This window comes from Poromitra crassiceps (assembly GCF_964638095.1).
Source record: "Poromitra crassiceps genome assembly, chromosome: 9".
NCBI classification, from domain to species: domain Eukaryota; kingdom Metazoa; phylum Chordata; class Actinopteri; order Beryciformes; family Melamphaidae; genus Poromitra; species Poromitra crassiceps.
This window is the reverse complement of record NC_139630.1, coordinates 45428807-45446846: the sequence shown is the minus strand read 5'-3', so window position 1 is coordinate 45446846 and position 18040 is coordinate 45428807. Positions and strand designations below refer to the sequence as shown.

The 18040-nt window shown below is 43.9% G+C and overlaps 2 protein-coding genes across 3 annotated transcripts in view; one reads left to right on the top strand and one right to left on the bottom strand.

Moving 5' to 3' along the window:
• Positions 1 to 8580, top strand: part of LOC310782858 (uncharacterized protein) — a 28983-nt gene extending 20403 nt beyond the window's left edge. The window contains exons 14-22 of the mRNA XM_083643635.1: positions 53 to 179; positions 939 to 968; positions 1096 to 1208; positions 2491 to 2623; positions 2976 to 3115; positions 4075 to 4198; positions 5120 to 5278; positions 6489 to 6648; positions 7518 to 8580. Of these exons, the coding sequence (XP_083499761.1) occupies positions 53 to 179; positions 939 to 968; positions 1096 to 1208; positions 2491 to 2623; positions 2976 to 3115; positions 4075 to 4198; positions 5120 to 5278; positions 6489 to 6648; positions 7518 to 7606 (1075 nt within the window). The 3' untranslated portion in view covers positions 7607 to 8580. The remainder of the gene's footprint in view (positions 1 to 52; positions 180 to 938; positions 969 to 1095; positions 1209 to 2490; positions 2624 to 2975; positions 3116 to 4074; positions 4199 to 5119; positions 5279 to 6488; positions 6649 to 7517) is intronic.
• A 60-nt stretch (positions 8581 to 8640) lies between these two features.
• LOC310782859 (reticulon-4-interacting protein 1 homolog, mitochondrial-like) lies at positions 8641 to 17726 on the bottom strand. Of its 2 annotated transcripts, none has more exons than XM_083643636.1 (9): positions 17166 to 17726; positions 16882 to 17036; positions 16189 to 16257; positions 15533 to 15657; positions 14826 to 14874; positions 13918 to 14054; positions 13105 to 13288; positions 10673 to 10768; positions 8641 to 8850 (listed from the first exon to the last, which is right to left on the bottom strand). In XM_083643636.1, exons 1-9 carry the CDS (start codon positions 17473 to 17475, stop codon positions 8644 to 8646), a joined length of 1332 nt encoding a protein of 443 aa, XP_083499762.1. In that variant the 5' UTR covers positions 17476 to 17726; the 3' UTR covers positions 8641 to 8643. The 2 variants fall into 2 exon arrangements, with proteins under 2 accessions (XP_083499762.1, XP_083499763.1); XM_083643637.1 differs by having other exon boundaries at positions 16971 to 17036; positions 17166 to 17202.
• Positions 17727 to 18040: the final 314 nt, after the last annotated feature.

Sequence of the window (18040 nt, the reverse complement as noted above, 5' to 3'; positions counted from 1 at the left end):
TGGTCATGATTAGTGGCGTTTATAGCTGCTAACGGATGCTTTTCTCTGTTAGATGGGTTGTGTTTGAAGAGCCGGGCTTTTGTGGCGAGGCCTACGTCCTGGAGAAGGGCCTGTATGGAAGCCCAGAGGACTGGGGGGCTCTGCGGCCCAGGATCTCCTCAGCAATGCCTGTGGTGCTGGTAAGAGGACTGACTACTCGTCATTCAAACAACTGTGAAATGGCACCACTTGTCTAGGGTGGCAGGAGAGATGTGTGTGCCATGCCTCAAAGTAGAGATGCACAATTATGGTGATTTGACGCTTTCAGGGTTGTGCAATTGAGGGATATTGAAGTGCTTGTTGTATTTTGTGTGGTTAATCAAGTGCTTCCATTAGGCATGAACATTCATTCAGCCATGTGGCCAAAGCAGAAGTTAAGATGGATAGGCAGTGGGGAAGAAAGAGAGAAACCTTACCTAGAGAGGACAGTCCCCTTCTCCAGAGTCTGTTTGTTTTTAGATGATGATAAACACAAATGCCAAGTTCACCTTAGACTCTAAGATGAATTTGGGGTTCTTGTTCATCATCATCTAAAAACTCTAAGGCTTAGAGTTTAGTAATCATTTGGTGAAAACTTTGAGACTTCGCAGTAAACGAATCCTGAAACCAAGAGTACGTAATTACTATTCACGATCATAATATCATAATTATTCGGGATGTTTTTCCACAATCGTGCAGCACGAGCTCAAAGCATCATTTAGCAAGACAGCCTACGTGATCAATCCACTTGAGTGAAATGCGCATAATGTATGTGACTCGTGGGAATATGCAAATAACCACACGTTCCTAATTACATTTTTGTAATACATTTTACTCTGCAAAATCTGCTAGTCAAAACACAAAAGAAGAATGTTGCAGTTCCACGCATGCCTGTCATCAACCTTTGGTTTCCATTTCAGGATGATTTGGAGACCTCCGCCAAGTTGAAGGTGAGCGATTCAAACGAGTGACAACACACTTTTGGATCTATTCTTGCACATGATCTGATGAGCGACTGAACCGGGTGGGTGAGTCAGAGAGGATGACTCACGCGTATCGGCTTGCTGTGTGCCTCAGGTGCAGCTCTTCTCTGATCCAGGTTTCCAGGGATCTGTCCTGGTTCTGGAGGACAGCGCCGCCTCCCTGCAGTCGGACTTCACTGTGGCCTCCTGCAAGGTGCTGGCTGGCAGGTGAGGAAGCCTGAAACAACATCACACTGCGATTATTACATTAGTTATTCCAGTTAATATGATATGACACGCATGATTTGAAACATTTCTCACTGTTTTTTTTCTCGCAATATCTCCGGTGGCCCCATATTAATAATATTAGCTGGATATCATACTGTCTCCTCTCCTCATATTATAAAGTATTTCTGCAGATGAGGCGGGTCTGTCAGAGGGTGTTCACTCTCACTTGAGCAAAAATTCCCATAATGCAATATCAGTATTAATTTAATTAGTGCAGTGCCCGTTCGCCCTGCTGCTGCACAGAGCGCTGTTTGCTTGATTATTCAAAGTGTATTAATATTAAGCATGTCCAAATTGTACCAAATCCGACACTGCACATAATTCGGTCCCCAGCAATACACCCGCCAAGCGATTCCTTGTTTGATGTGGCACTAGAGAACATCCACTAAGTATGCCTCATGTTCCAGTATATCAAGAGTAGACCACACCATGAACATTTCTGGTCAACCTGCTAAGAATACATCAAAGTATGAAAGATGTTATTTCCTGCTGCCAGTAGGTGGCGCTATGACTATAACTGAATATTGGCATGTAGATATCTTCAGGCCAGGACTCTCAAACATGTGAAGTGTGGGGCAGATTTGACCATGTCCAGGCAAGTTACAAACCACTTCCTGTTTTGGCAGTAGGTGGCACTGGCGCTATGACTATGCATGTGTCCAAATTGCACCAAATTGGACACTGCACTTCACTAGGTTCCCAGCAACACAACACACTCAACAAGTGTGAAGTCGATCGGACGAACGGTTGTCGAGATATGCAAGATTGCACACATACAGACACACGGATTCCTCGCTCTATAGTTAGATGCTCGGCGCTACAGGTGAGAACACACACTGTGCTGCATATCCTCAGGCATTAATAATCCATCCAGCGAATCATCAAACCACTCAGTTTGCACAGCTGCCACAGTGCCACCTTTCATCTGTCTCCATCTGACACTCAGATGTAGTACTGTGTATTACTTCCATTTGACACTCATTTGTAGTACTGTGTACACTCAGATGTAGTACTGTGTATTACTATTAGAAACCAGCATGAAGACATTGGGTGTGTGAATCCAGAATAAGGATTTGTGCCATATTTTGTGCTCCTCTTATGTGTGTGTGTGTGTGTGTGTGTGTGTGTGTGTGTGTGTGTGTGTGTGTGTGTGTGTGTGTGTGTGTGTGTGTGTGTGTGTGTGTGTGTGTGTGTGTGTGTGTGTGTGCGTGCGTGCGTTCAGCTGGCTGGCGTTCGAGGGCCAGGACTTCACTGACAACATGTATGTGTTAGAAGTGGGGAGCTACCCGGACCTGAGAGCAATGGGCTGTGTACAGCCTCGTTCCTCCATCTTGTCTCTACAGACCGCTGGCTTTGTAAGTTAATCTGTTTTTATTTGTTGGTCTTGTCAGTTTGTCCCACTGACATTAAAAATCCAACTTTCAAGAGGTAATCTGGCCAAGACCGCACAAACATAAAAGTTGCAGTATGGCAACATTGCATAATATGAAGATCCTTCATAATCATCACTAAGTAGGTACCGAGTCTGAAACGGTCTCTCAGCAACAGCTTGACTGCCATCTTCCTCTACATTGAAATCAGAAGAGATGATGTCAAATTCAAGCTGAATCGTACCTAAAAAGAAATCCTCAACACGTATCTCCAGCTACACTACCTGCAGTCTCCACTCCAGCTTATCATTATCTCTCTCTATCTCTCTCTCTCTAGGAGTTCTCCCTGCCCTCCATCACCCTGTTTGAGCGGGTCGGTCTGCGGGGGAAGAGAGTGGTTCTGACAGCTGGATCGGTGAACCTGCAGCTGGCTGGAGGCTGCGGCCGTGTCCAGTCTATGGTGGTGGATGGAGGCATGTGAGTACATAGAATAGGACGAATATATCCAGCCATTACCAAGTACTCCACTTTAAACTGCCGGTGTGTGGGTGTGTGTGTGTGTGTGTGTGTGTGCAAACGCACTGTGCTCTCAAAGCCATGTTCCTCTGGCAGGAGGGTGTGAAACAGAAGAACATCCTTTATCCTTGGCAGACGAGTGGCCTCTGCCTGTTCTCAGCAGTCCCACTTCCAAATGAGAGTGAAATATTCTTAATTGACTTCAGTGAAATATACTTAATTGTCTTCAGTGAAATATACTTAATTGACTTCCAAATATTTCGCTTTCTGCCATTTTTATCCCAAATCGCAGCCTCATGGTCTTAACTCTGGCGCTGAGCTATTTGGGTAAGAGCGGAGTCTCAAAAGAGGGACACCAAGGTACTTTGCTATTATATCCAGCCAAGGTACGATGTAGAGGGCACTTGGTGAAGCAGTTTTGCCCTGTATCCTATTGGATACAGAATGCAATGTCAGCAGAACATCTCATATTAGAATGTGATGTTATTGACAGATGGAGAGATGAGGGATCCAAGCAGAAATATGGGGGTGATGTGTGAGATTCAGACCAGAGGTGTCAGCTCACCCCAGGGAAATAAAGGGCCCACAGAGCGCCAGAGCTGCCTGTGGAGTGGCACATTCCTCCTGCGGGAGAGAGCTGGGGCACCAGCCAAAGAATGGAGCCATTGAGAGCGTAATTACAAGCAACAATGAGCGTCGCACACCTAAATGAGACCATCGTGAGGCTGTTTCAAAAGATCATCTTTATTCTTTAGCACCAAAATGTCTCGTTAGACCCAAAAGTGTAGCTGCATTTAAAAAAGCAAACATTATTCTCACCTGCATCAAGTGCCAGATAGGTTGGGTTTACTGCATCAGGTGCCAATGTAGTTGTTGAATATCTTAGGCTTGACTGTGTCTTCTTTTGTTTTTATTAACAGGTGGATCTTGTATGAGGGAATCAACTATCGGGGGGCTCAGATTCTGCTGAGGCCCGGGGAGGTGCCTGATTGGCGCAAGCTCAGCAGTTGGCAGAAAATTGGGTCCCTCCGCCCGCTCATCCAGGTAGGGCATCCCCATCAACACCGGTCACAGTGGTCCGGAAAGATTCTGCGCACACAGAGGAGGAAACGTGCATCAGATAAAATGTTTTCTTTTAAATTGTGATCATAATAGTCAAAGTTTCTTGAAATACAATTGCAGAAGTCATGGGTGAGGTTGACACTTGAGCAGAGCAAGAAAGAAAGAGAGAAAATCATTTAACTTTGTCAAGGCATTGCAATTATAGTACTGATAAAAGAAAATAGATGTGTAGTGCTAAACATTACGCATTTCACAGCAGACATCAAGACCGTATTCGCTATAATCTAATCCAGATGGCCCCACTGTAATAAACACCATTTCACGTACACTAGTCTCATTATTGAAAGTCTGTATAGATTACATGAACTAGTTTTGACATGTATGCTTGCAGGTCAAGCTTGGTTTTATTCTAGAAAGCTCAAAATCTGTATAGCAAATGGTATACATCATTTGTATGTACACTGTACATTATTCTTCATATTATCCTCTATTTGTAGTTGTGAAACGGCTAGTGTGTGGTGGCTCCTTTCAGAGCACTGATGAAAGCATGTAGCTGAAATGTGTTTCTTTTGTGCTGTACACGTTACATTTTTCACTTTCCACTTTGACTTTTTTCAATAGGGCACATAATATGCAAGAAAAGTGTTTTTTTGAAGTAGACTTTTTGTCCTAGCATTTTATTTGCAGTGGGCAGAATTCCCTTTTTTCTAGTTTACAATAATTTGATTCTTGCACCTGCATTACAACTGACCATCTGAGTGCAACCAGCATGGTTTTTTCTCTTCTCTTTAGATAGTCTTTATACTGTAGTACACAGTACACAGTGATTCACAGTGAACAGAAGGACTGATCCTGTGTGTGTGTGTGTGTGTGTGTGTGTGTGTGTGTGTTCTCTCTGAGTAGAAGCAAGTGCATTTCCATTTGAGGAACAGGGGGACAGGGCTTCTCATGTCGGCGACTGGGGATTTGGATGATGTCAAACTGATGCGTATCCAAGAAATGGAGGAGACCGGTGGACTGGAGCAGATCTGGTCCTACCAGAACGGACACCTCCACTGCAGGGTAGGGCAGCACGATTATCGTCAAAATGATAATCACCATTACTTTGATCAATATTGAGGGGGACATACAGTACTGCCAGTCAGTGTCTCAGGTCAGGGGGATATGGATAATGCAGGTAAGCATTATTTTCCATTAGCCCACATCCCAGGAGCTTATCGGTTTCTCTGGTGTGAAAATGTTTAGAGGTTCTAGCAGGGCTGCGGTCAAGACACCACCTTAATCAAGTACAGTATACGTCAATTCCAAGATCAGGTTGAAAAGTAGGTCGAGACCAAGTGATGACCCAGATCAGAGCAAATCAACTCAAATTCAGGACACATATAAAATAGGCACCTGGTACATTTCTTTCAAAATGCAAAAACGATTAAGAAATGTCAGAGATGTAGATTTATCTGCAAGTCTGTGCTGTTCACTTCAACATGCAACTAATCAATAAGAATTGACTCGACAAGGAAATGAAATCCCTTAAACCAGTGGTTCTCAACGTGCGGTGCCGGGACCACCAGGGGTGCTTGAGGGGGTTCCAGGTGGTCCCCAGCAAATTGATTAATTGTCTAACTTCGCCATTATTTAATTTACAAGAAGTTAACACAATTTAAGAATATTTCAATGATAATTATTTTGATCATAGTTTCACTGTTATCTGTTACCGTACTTACAATATAGTCTTGTAATTCTGGACAAAATCCTATTTTCAGATTTGGGTGAAGAGAGAGAATCTCATCAGATAGGCGTCTGTGGCCCTAATGTGGCCTAAAGTACATGTGATCAAGGTTGAGAATCACTGCCTTAAACTGTTTGCAGTGCTGGGGACACAAAATAAAGAAAACCTAAAACACAAACACACAAAATTTTCTTTTTTTTTAAGACAGGCAGGGAAAAGTTGAGTCATAGTGACCAAGGCAATGATAATCCTGGGTGAGTCAATATAGGAAAAAGACGGAGAGAAGTCTGACATTTCCAACAACAAAACAGAGAACTACAGCCCCCCCCCCCCCCCCCTCCACACACACACTATGGTTTACCCACAATCCATCTTCTATTGTGGAGAGACATTGTACACTTAACCACAAACCTCCCACTGTCACGCCTACCACTGGTCCATTGATCCGGTGTATCCTGCAGAACCATGAGACATGACATGACCACACAACAGAATGAATTCAAACCTGCCAGCGGTGTCATGGTTGCCTCCTCTCTGTGTCTCCAGCTGCTGGAGGAGTGCTGCCTGAGCCCCAGTGGGACTGTGGCCATGGCAGGAAGCCGCCTGGGCCTCAGCGCAGAGACCAGCATCCATCCGCTCTGGAGCATCACCCCCAACGGCTTCATCCGCTACACCGCCACCCCCGATCTGCTGCTGGAGGTCAAAGGTGAGCCCGGGTCATCCATGTTTGACTGTGTCAAAGTACAGTATGTGGCTGGATTGTCAATTAAAGGAAGCTATCAGTCTGTCTAAATCAGACGTGGTAGATAATTCACGTTTCTGTGTTGAATACCAGCTGGGTGGAGTTTGCCACAGAGAATACAAGTGCCATAAAGTTTAGATGATGACAGGAAAGTATTTCAAGGTTAATTTATCTCTGTGCCAACTTGATACTTACTGGATTGCTCAGACATTACATTATATTATTGTCAAGCTCCACCCATCTACCTATCTGGTAGGTCAAGGAGAAAAAGAAAAAAGAAAAAAATGTAAATATTTGTCACAGGTCTGATTTTAATGTCAGAAGTAGAAGTAAAGCATATGACTTTAAATGGAATTTGGATGCAACCTCTGTCTTAAGCACTTACCTGATATTTAATGCTAAATCAGCACAGCTAATTACAGATTGAGAACATAAATCTGTGTGGAGTGTCAATTAGTGACACCTTGTGGACTAAATGTCAGTACAAACCATCATTCACTGTGTTAAATTCTGGAGATCAGCTCATATCCCTCTTATAGTCATATTTGGAATAGGCTGCATCCTTATATCATGATAACAAATATCTCTCTATATGAATAAAAATAATTCTGTGAATATTACCATATAAGCAGCCCTACATAGAGCACAGCATTTAACAGTAAAAACAATAAAGATTTACATTTGCCTCATGATCCCAGTGATCAGATTTACTTTCTATTAATTATGAGCCAAAGGTACAGTAAACAAGATACAAGCACAATTTTAAATATAATACTTGAATAGCCTGAATATGACCAAATATCATTGATGAGCAAATATTTATTTCTTTTCAGGGGGTCATCACTACGACAAAAACCAAGTGATTATCAATACGCTTGATCCAAATAAACTAACCCAAAGATGGAATGTGGAGATTCTATGAGGACTTGTGAGCTGGATCCCTACTATTGTCTACTTGGGGCTCTGGCACGCAGCTGCACAGTGGGCCCCAGCCTTCAAGCAGCTGCACGGTGGGCCCCAGCCTTCAAGGATGAGGTGAATCGCTGGAGTCTGCTGAACATTTGCTGCTGGAGGAATAGAACATTTCCCAATGAGAAGGTCAACATGTGAGAGCAATGGAAAAAATACATAAGAATGTATTACTAGCCACTTAACAGACAAGAAAGGATGTTACGTGAGCATGGACTCTGAACTTTAAATACTTATGCATAATGTTTTACACATCCAATACTATATCTTAAGGTTTATATTTGTTTTTTCCCCCACGAATAAACCTGTTTGCCTGATTTTAATGAAACTTAACAGTATTAATGGTGTTTTCATACTTTATGCAATGCTATTTCACCATGTCTCCACCATGCCTTCCCAGCATACATGCATGCAACAGAAGATGCAACAAAAAAGACTCCTTCAATTAAGAAGTTGCTTCTTTACTTTCTCCAGTCAAAAATATACAACACACAACAACCATTTTATATTGTCAGATAAAAATAAAAATATATTTTGTTCCTCATGTCTCAAATTTGTACAGTAGCTTTCAAAAAATAAAGATTCCGCTAAATGACGATGGAAATTAATCGAAAAAAGCCTATGTATTTAAACTGACAGTGTTCGGGGTGGGGGGCTGGGGGAGGTTGAGTTGTTGAAATGTTACTTTTGTTGAATTCATCTAATGATGTACCTTGGGAGAACCGCAGGACTCTAATGGCTGTTATTTCCTGTGTAGTCAGGCTAGACTAGAGAAGGCCCTGCCATCCAAAACCTTGGTTGTGAAACCATCACAACTAAGCTTTAACAAGAACAACATCCTTGGACACGCTCCCATTACTAGCTCAGGTCAGGCTTGGAGTTCAAGTGTGCACACCAGCAGCATCCCTGGCCCCTTTTACATTTCAGTCACATAGTGAAGACTAGCCTTGTGGAGGTGAGAGAACAATCTTGGCACTTTGCTTCTCCTCTTTAGTTTGGAGTGGATGTTTCTCTCACTGGCTCTGGCTCTGCAGCCTCTCTGTAACTGTCCTCCACCGACTCTCCAGCCTGTTGCAGACCTTCGTCCTCTTCGTCCACCCTGACCACGGTCTTCCCTCTGGCGTGGCCCTGCTCCAGCCTCTGGAAGGCCTGCAGCACCTGGCTGAAGGGGAACCGGGCCTCCACTACCGGCAGGATCTGTGGTGACCCAGGAGAAAACAACATGGATGTCATCGTATAGTCAAGTCACGAAACACTATAAACTGCATAGGTGTGTCAGACCTGGGTCAAACAGTATTTGAAAATGATTCTTAGCTTTTATTTTAATGACTTTACAGAACTAGATGGGTGGCCTATGGCGTGCCATATTAGACAGTACAGTAAGTTAGTGTCAGACAGTTTGACAGACAATTTAGTAGACTTTTCTGTGATTGACAATTGATGCTATCTGAATTGTTCTGATGGGAAAAACTACATGCAACTGACACTCCAAACATGATAAAACAAACACCAGAATCAAACAACACAAACACATTGTTGGAATTATTTGCAAATACAATAGAATATTTGCAAATAACCAAGATTTTTTTTCTTCTTCTTTTTGTCCAATCCATCGTATTTGGTAATCACAGTAATCATGTTAATTTTCTGTCTTTGTTACAAAAGAAAGCCCACAAACTATGACTCCCAGTGCTAAAACTCATCTCTGCTTTCAAGGCTGTAGACGTGTCAAAAGTGCGGCAGTGGTTTAGAATGTGATGAGGCTGGACAATCCTATGCTAGTCCCACAACACGCATGGCCAGGCTTGTTATTCTGGTCAGCAGCTCTTGTCATTAACAATGAATGGGGAAGCGCAGTGGCGTCACACTGGAAGCCATCCACACATCTGACTGAGAGCAGGAGACAGCACGCGTACGCGAGTGTGTGTGCATCTGTATTTGTGTGTGTGTGCACTTTGTGTGTGTGTGTGTGCATGTGTGTGTGTGTGTGTGGATCTGTGTTTGTGTGTGAGGGGTGGGTTGGGCAGCTTCCCGCCACAGGTCTGAGTGTGCCGCTTGCTGTAAGCCCCGGGACAAAAGGGTCGAGGTCCCGTACGCTTAGCGAATGGCTGCTCAGCACTGTTTCAAAACCCATTCATCCTCTCCCGGCGCCTGACTCATTGCCCAACGGCCGGCCATGCACGCAACCGACCAACCAGCACAGTGGGAATGCCATGCACGCAACCGACCAACCAGCACAGTGGGAATGCTATGCACGCAACCGACCAACCAGCACAGTGGGAATGCCATGCATGCAACTGACCAACCAGCACAGTGGGAATGCCATGCATGCAACCGACCAACCAGCACAGTGGGAATGCCATGCACGCAACTGACCAACCAGATGCACCACAGAGAGGCACAGGAAATCATTCCTGCCTGTGGCCATCGGACTCTTTAACGCCTCACTAAGAAGAGCACCTTGGAGACACTCAGTCTCTCTGAGTCAGCCGATAGGTTAGCTGTGCCTTAGTTACGTCACACGTAATGTGCAATTTGATTTAATTTAATTCCAGTAAGCACCTTTTTTATTTTATTCTATTCTATTTTATTTTATTTTATTTACTGTTTTTTACGTGTAGGGAGATACTGTGTGATACTGTGTTATGCTATGTTGTGTTACGTGGATATCTCATGCCTGAGTGCGAGCAACTGCAACTTGTCCCAATTTCCCCCTGGGGATCATTAAAGTCTTTCTGATTCTGATTCTGATTCTGACCAACCAGCACAGTGGGAATGCCATGCACACTCCTTAATAAAGCCACTGGGAAGTCCTGAATGCACGGGCATGTATGGAATCCCTGGTATGCTCCTAATCGCTCCACTCTATGATCTCCCTTGCCTGCATGAATTTCTCATGCGAGTCTTCGGGCTGCGAATGATGCACAAATGAGAGGATGTCCGCCTCCTCCGCGTCGCACCCAGTTAATAGTCGGTGACGAATGAGGAGCATGGCGTTACATGATCAACACAGCAATACCTTTCCTGCATCCACCAGCCTGCTGATCTCATCCAGGGCGGGCCCATCTGGAGCATAAAATCCCCAGCGGTAGAAGACTCCGCTTGATAGGACATTCTGACCGGCAAACAGAAGGGAGACAATAAGAAGTCAGATGGGATCAACAACACGAGTTAACGAGTCAACGCAAGAGTTAACTTGGTACATAATGATAAGGAACTCATCAGTCAATTCTTGCTACATGATAATGCTACATAATAATGCTGAAAATAAAATGTGCCTTCTAGCAAAAGTAGAAAGAAGTTCATGGGAAAGCTGCTCATTTGTATTAGTGTGTTTAAACAAACATGCAGTGGACAAATCAAGAGAGATGTTAATAATGACACGTATCAGGGATGAGGTGAATCCAGATGAGCTGCAGCTCCTTCTCAGAGAGGTGCCCAAACACTTTGTACATTCAGTGTATGGCCTAACAGTGCACATAACACATTTGAAAACACCCCCATTCCATCATGACTTCCGTAACATTCTGTGATGCTCACCAGTGGGAACAGGGAAGACTTGAGTGAGTGAGAGCTATCTAAAATGATTATTTGGAACAAGCCATGGTTACAAAGTTGCAAGTAGATACTGAATATTGAAGGTGGGCCAATAGTTGCTGAAATTTCCACCAAACAATTCCTAAGTTTACATTTTTATTTTTAATATAAAGTACAATTTCGTTTGATATACTGCATTTTCTCATAGGTAGTAAAAAGAAAGGTTTGGTGTGGACAGACAAGCTGGATACAGACTTCCTGTGCCGGCGATGAGCTCAACCAGCAGAGCTGCTCACTGATGACGAGTAATTTCCTATAATTCATAATTACACATTTGATGCCACTGATCTTTCACAAGTCGCCGTTTGTTCCCGCAAATGTCATTAGTGTGGAGATGATCATTACAATAATTACATTTGGGGCAACAAATGAGGAGCAAATGAGGTGAGCATTTTGCTGGCAAAAATTTAGCATGAATTGTGAGCAAGGGACAAACCTGCATACCAAAACCTTCTCAATGGAGGCGCATCAGAGAGGACACTCATTCACCTAAACTATCCTACTGGTACTCCCTTCCCATTTTACCATAGGATTTTATTATCTGACACCTCAGGTTTTGGTAAAACTACGCCAAATAGGTTTGTTTCCACATAGGGCAGACTACATGGCAGAGGTTCTTTCTGATCGTTCAATGCTACCAACATCCATAACCACCAGAGGGCTCTGTTGGGCTGCGCTCTCCCAGATGAAAAGGCAGTGTTGTCCAGCACTCGGCACTGAGGGTGTGACTCATGTGGCTGAGCCCCACCAAACTGACCAGCCGGCTGCTTCTGCGGACAATGGGCCCCGGAGGCTTGCTGAGAAACACACAAACACTGGTATTTGCAGGGGGGAGACAGTTGGTTACAATCTGCCGAAATACCAAATACTGCTGGTTCAGCAACGCATCATGCACACACACACACACACACACACAGACACACACCGCATCCAGACTACCACACACACTCACTCTCGTACACGCACACACCAAGCTGCAATGCTGCCAGCCGTGCTGTCAGCCGTGCCTGCGCAGCCCAGGACGACTTGACTCAGTCCCCAAAGCAACTCCACCCTGTACTCAACTATTCACCCTGAGTGCAGCCCGAACCCACTACCCCTATTACACATGCACTCCACAAACAGAGCGGCTGGGAGGAGAGGACATACTCGCACAAACACTAGACCTACGCACATACAGGAGGAGCTCAAACAATTAACGCTCCCGCTCCTGCTTCTCTGGTGGGATCATTTAATCGACTCATGCTCATTCTTATTACACCCCGCAGGCCGCAGGGCATATTTGCAAGTGATCGAGCAGAGAAAACCACAGCGCCAGAATTTGTTCTGAAAGTTGAGTCAAGTTGACTCTTCCCTCGCCGTTCCACTGACTGAACATCTGAGCCTACTAGATGTCCAGGCTGATCGCCCGAGTCCACTGAACATCTGAGCCTACTAGATGTCCAGGCTGATCGCCCGAGTCCACTGAACATCTGAGCCTACTAGATGTCCAGGCTGATCGCCCGAGTCCACTGAACATCTGAGCCTACTAGAAACAAATCGGAGCAAAAACATCCACCGACGGGAACAGGTGGTCACCCAAATCCACGCAAATGAGGCCAAAGTATTCTATTTCAGGTTTGGTACACCTGTGGTCCCCACCCAAGCTTGGGATTCATGACAAATAACCATCAAAAAATGTAATAAAACAAAATAAAGGTCACGTTTGGGTAACACCGTGATTATGATATTTATTTATTTTTTCTTTTCAGACCTGGGCTAAAATTCAGAGTATAATTTTTCACTCCCGCTTCATTGGCTCCTTCAGGTCATCTTAAACGTGTCATTTGCTGTGCCTGCTTTGCTGCTGTTTACCTGTAGGGCCTTGTTGTGCAGGGTGAATCCTGAGCGCATGGCCCCATCCAGCACGCCCATGGAGTCAGTGTTGAGGAGGAAGGGTGTTACCAGCGTGACGTACTTGGCCCCGGACCAGGGCTTCAGCAGGGCCAGGGCCCACTGCTCTGTGTCGCCGCCCACGCTGTCGAGAATCACGTCAAACCTGGTGGTGGCAGACAGACTCTCAAACTTATGGGAATCCTGTCAGTGGATGGTTCATAATACTGACACTCACTCACTCACACACACACACACACCCCTCTGGAGACGATGCTACTGTATGAATTAAATTCAAGCACTTTCAATAACGCATGTCTATTTTCAAAGCCTTTCAAGACCTTGATATTTTTCTCAAATCTACAAACTTGCGAGGATTTCAAGGACCTGTTGTAAAACCATGCATTGCAACAATCTTATATCAGTATTCTGCATGCTGCTAGGGTCCTAGTTCAAAGGCTGTAAGGAAAAGGGGGCGGGTGGAGACGGGCAAGAACTAGCCTCCACTCAGACCCTGAGTTGCGGTTGCCATGGAAACTAGGAAGTGAATCAGTGAGCAGGTGTGCCATGCTGAGGGGGAGATGTTTACCATGTTTGTAAGGGTAGTTTAAGGGGGAAAAACACAGACAAATCAAGCAGTCCTACAGGAGAGCACTGCTCCATTTCAGTAGCACATCAGCTAATACTAATGGTACCTCAGCAAGTGACTGAATCGGACGGGGCTTTATGTCTAGGATAAGACATTCTGCTCCCTTTCATTCACTCAAATACAAATACAAATACAAGAACACATACTTCTCCATCATTTCTAGTTGCGCGGCTGCGTCTCCAGCCGTGTAGTCCACAACCTCGTCGGCCCCCAGCCCTCTGACGAGCCCCTCTGCGTTCTGGGAGCAGGTTACGGTTACATGGGCGCCCCATGCCTTCAATAACTGGCAGCACACAGAGGAAGAAGGCAGAAATACACACAGAGGAAGAAGGCATAAATACACACAGCAGTGACCTTATTCTCATGCCGAGTAGGGCTGTCAAAGAATATTCTATATTTGAATATATCTTTGAATATTAAAATTAAAAGAATATTCGAATATTAAAATTAATATTCAATTGTATTATTATTAGTATTAGTATTATTGTTGTTGTTGTTGTTATTATTATTGTTGTTATAATAATTTTATTTATTTATTTTATTTTTTACATTTAACCAGGTAAAAAGAAATTGCCAAGAGGGCAACATAAAAACATACATTGTTTGCCTGGTTATTTAAAAACATTACAAAAGTGTAGGCTACTACTGTACTAATGCTGACTGAATAAATATGGGGGGAAAAAACAATGTTTATGTTGAAAAAAATGTTTTATGTTCAAATAAATATACCAAGTAGTTATATAAGCTCTCTGGTTGTATTGGTTTGCCTTGCCACGAATGCAAAAGAAAGGGAAGGGGGGAAGAAGAAAAAAAAGGATTTGAATATATTTGAACGTAAACATATATATTGACTATATATGTTTTGTTTAGAGGGAATATTCTAATTCCAATTTTGACAGCCCTAATGCCGAGTCTAAAAGGGTCTGACATCAATGTTGGTATGGCTTGTGGAGTACAGCTGCGATGACTGGTATGGCTAGTGGAGTACAGCTGCGATGACTGGTATGGCTTGTGGAGTACAGCTGTGATGATTGGTCGTGTGACGTAGCCTTACCTGTATAGAGAATGTTCCAACACCTCCTGATCCTCCGGTGATCAAAACTCTGGGAGGAAAAACCGCAGCAAACCAACAGGTCATTCAATTACTGTAGAATTCACTTACACAAGCTGCTGGAAAGAGCGGAAGGAAGCCGTGGAGAGGAAGGGATTTGCTGTGTTGGAGGCCATTAGACTCCAGGGGGTCTGCAAGTTTAAGACCTTTTTTATGCCAATTAGACTGAAATATAAGACACACACTGAACGAAAGCGTACATGAAAAAGCAGTCTTATCAGAGAGTATAGGTCCACATGGCTGTACTAACGCCTCATCAGAAAAGGAGTGCAATAGAAACATTTCAAGACCTCGAAGTAATTAAGGCTTAAAGACTAACTAGCACTATATAGACGGTTTTCCCGGAATTTCAGTGCTGTCTTAGGTGTCCTGACAGTCCTGTCCTACTGTACTAGCAAACACTGCAACAGGAAGTGAGCTGCGGCTTAATTTAGAATGTTTATGTTGTCAATGTAAAACTGACTATAGTATTTAGGGACTTTTGAAAGTTCATACGTTTTTCAGGACTCACAGTCTGGGTAATTGTGTGTGTGTATGTGTGATGACGCACTACAATTAGTGTAGTGTACAAGTAAAGCATTGGGGGGGGGGGGTGTTTGATAGAAGGATAATGTGTTTGGCCATGTTGCCAGGGTCAGGGGGGCGCTTGCCTTTTTTTGGAACAGCTGTCTCTGCAGAGACCACCTGCGTTGACGAGGGCGGACAGGGCCGTGGCAGCTACATACGGGATGGATGCTGCTTCTGTGTGACTCAACAATTTTGGTTTGTGGGACACCTGTGGGAGAAACACAGACAACATTGACAGTTAGGAATATACCAAAACGTAAACAGTTACATGCACGCCACGTAAATACAAGAAGATGCCTTTTCTCTGTCGAGACTAGAGCTACAGTATAAAGTATTTTGCTGTAGTGACAATTAAAAAGCTCAGTCTAATGAATAGAGATGCTGTGAGGAGGACAGCTAGCTAAGAGCTGCCAAGTAAGCGAAGCACAATCAATACAAGCCAGAAACAATGGGCAGTTTGTGTCTCTGCCTAATTGCTGCTCCAGAGACTCACGCAACCAGATTACATAACAGGGCGCACTTCTTCCACATTTTTGTTCCATGCATTTTTCCAATCCATGAGCATTCTCTACAAATAGTTGCCATTTGTTTGAAACCATACTGAACAGGGAAATCACATTTGCTTTCATTGAAGCTGATGGTAGTACACTGAAACCATGTAACTCTCCCAGGCAGCAGCCTACCTCATACTCTGTTACACTGAAACCATGTAAGTTATGTAACTCTCCCAGCAGCCTACCTCATACTCTGTTAGAGTCACAAATTCTGCCAGGCTCCCTTGTTTCCACGGAGGGATAGCAGCCCACACCTGAAACACAGATTTGACTTTCAAAAGACGAGACAATTTGACCACCTACTTCTTAGTCTCCGAGGCCACTAATGAGCTGATGGGCTCTTCGGCCCAACTGTTCGAGTCAATTAGTCATTTGAAAAGAGACATTTTCATGTTGTGTCCTGAAAAGCTGGAACATTGCTGAAAAGCTGGAACATTGCTGGAATCAACACCAAAATTCAAAATATGCATTGGTCTTCTTTGATAAACATTACATCATGGTAAGTATGTATTTGCATAACTGCATTTTTGTTTTCAGGGGGGGATAATAATGTCAGAGAGGCAATTTTTCAGATTAGTTGATAGATATTCAAAGTTGTTGTCTTGAAGTCATTGGACTACTATTGGATATAAAACTAGTTGAGCACAGCCCGCCCCTACTACATAACTTACCTTGGAGTTATGGAGTAATATACAGAGCCTATGAGCAAACGAGACCAAACTATTCTCAAGTAATTATGAGTCACATTCCTGATGAACTAGACTTCAGACCTAGACATTTCTTCCAAGGAAATGTTTGTGAAGAACCTGACTACTGAATTCCACACACCCTGTTTTGGGAAGGTGTGCAGTAGCATACCAGCGATGACAAACCATTACCTCATCTCCTGGGGCAAAATGTGTTACCCCGGATCCACAGTCCACCACTACACCAGAAACATCACGACCCAGGATGAGGGGAAACTCACTGTCATTCTCCATCATCACAGACAAGGGATCCTTTCTTAACTTGAGCAATTTTGCCCCATAGCCACCTGAAAGCAAAGTGAGCAGTCCTACTGAAAACAGATGCAACAGTCATTGATTGTGTATCAATATTGATCACAACGCTGCCTATGTCAACTATCAAACAATCTAAAAGCATGCACAGAAGTATGACTTACCCCTCATAGATATGTCAATGGGATTGAGACTAGCAGCACAGACTTTGATCATCACTTCATTCGCCAAATTGATGGCGGGGACGGTGATTTCATCTGTGAATCTCAAAACCCCATTAGTGCCATACTGGTCAACAACCCAAGCAGGCATGCAGTTCTGCAGTGTGGAAGATGAGCTGCACAGACTTCTTCTGCAACACACACTGCATCCTGACAATGTTTTGGTTGAGCCTAACGTTAATGCTTTCGCGTAGGATAAGCAGGCTAGCCTAGCTGATGCCATTGCTCTGAGAGAACCCATTCTAGTAGTCATTCAGCCCTGTCTACTAACAGCTTTTAGTTACGATAATGACATTTGGAAACACACTTGTCACCAAGCTGGCTATGGCTCACTAGCTAACGTTAGCATGTCAAGGTTGTCACCATTAAATGGTATGGAAAGATTGACTCCAAAAAAAGGTATGAACGCTAGGTATGTCCAATAAATAAGCGAAGCCTCTTCGCGACACGCCAAGTGAATAAACGGTGTCACTACGCAAATTAAGGTTGAACTGAGTTGTGGTAGGTAACACACCCTTCTCTAGCTAGGTGGCTAATGCTACATAACAAGCTACCTAACCTATGAACTCACGGCGACAGCCAATCAGAATTCTTTGGCTGAGTCTTCGGACTTCGCACACATCCATGCTTCGCAACATTAAAAAAAAAAAAAAAAAAGACAGGGAAAAGACAGGCTCCCATGTGTAATAATATTTGTTGTTTAAAAGGGACAATCCCTTTGGCCAAGGGCCAACGTGCTCTAGATACTACCTGGGTTGAGGTAGTGGTCACTGAAGTGACACTACCTCCCCCTGGCCCCTGCAGTTATGCATGGCCGT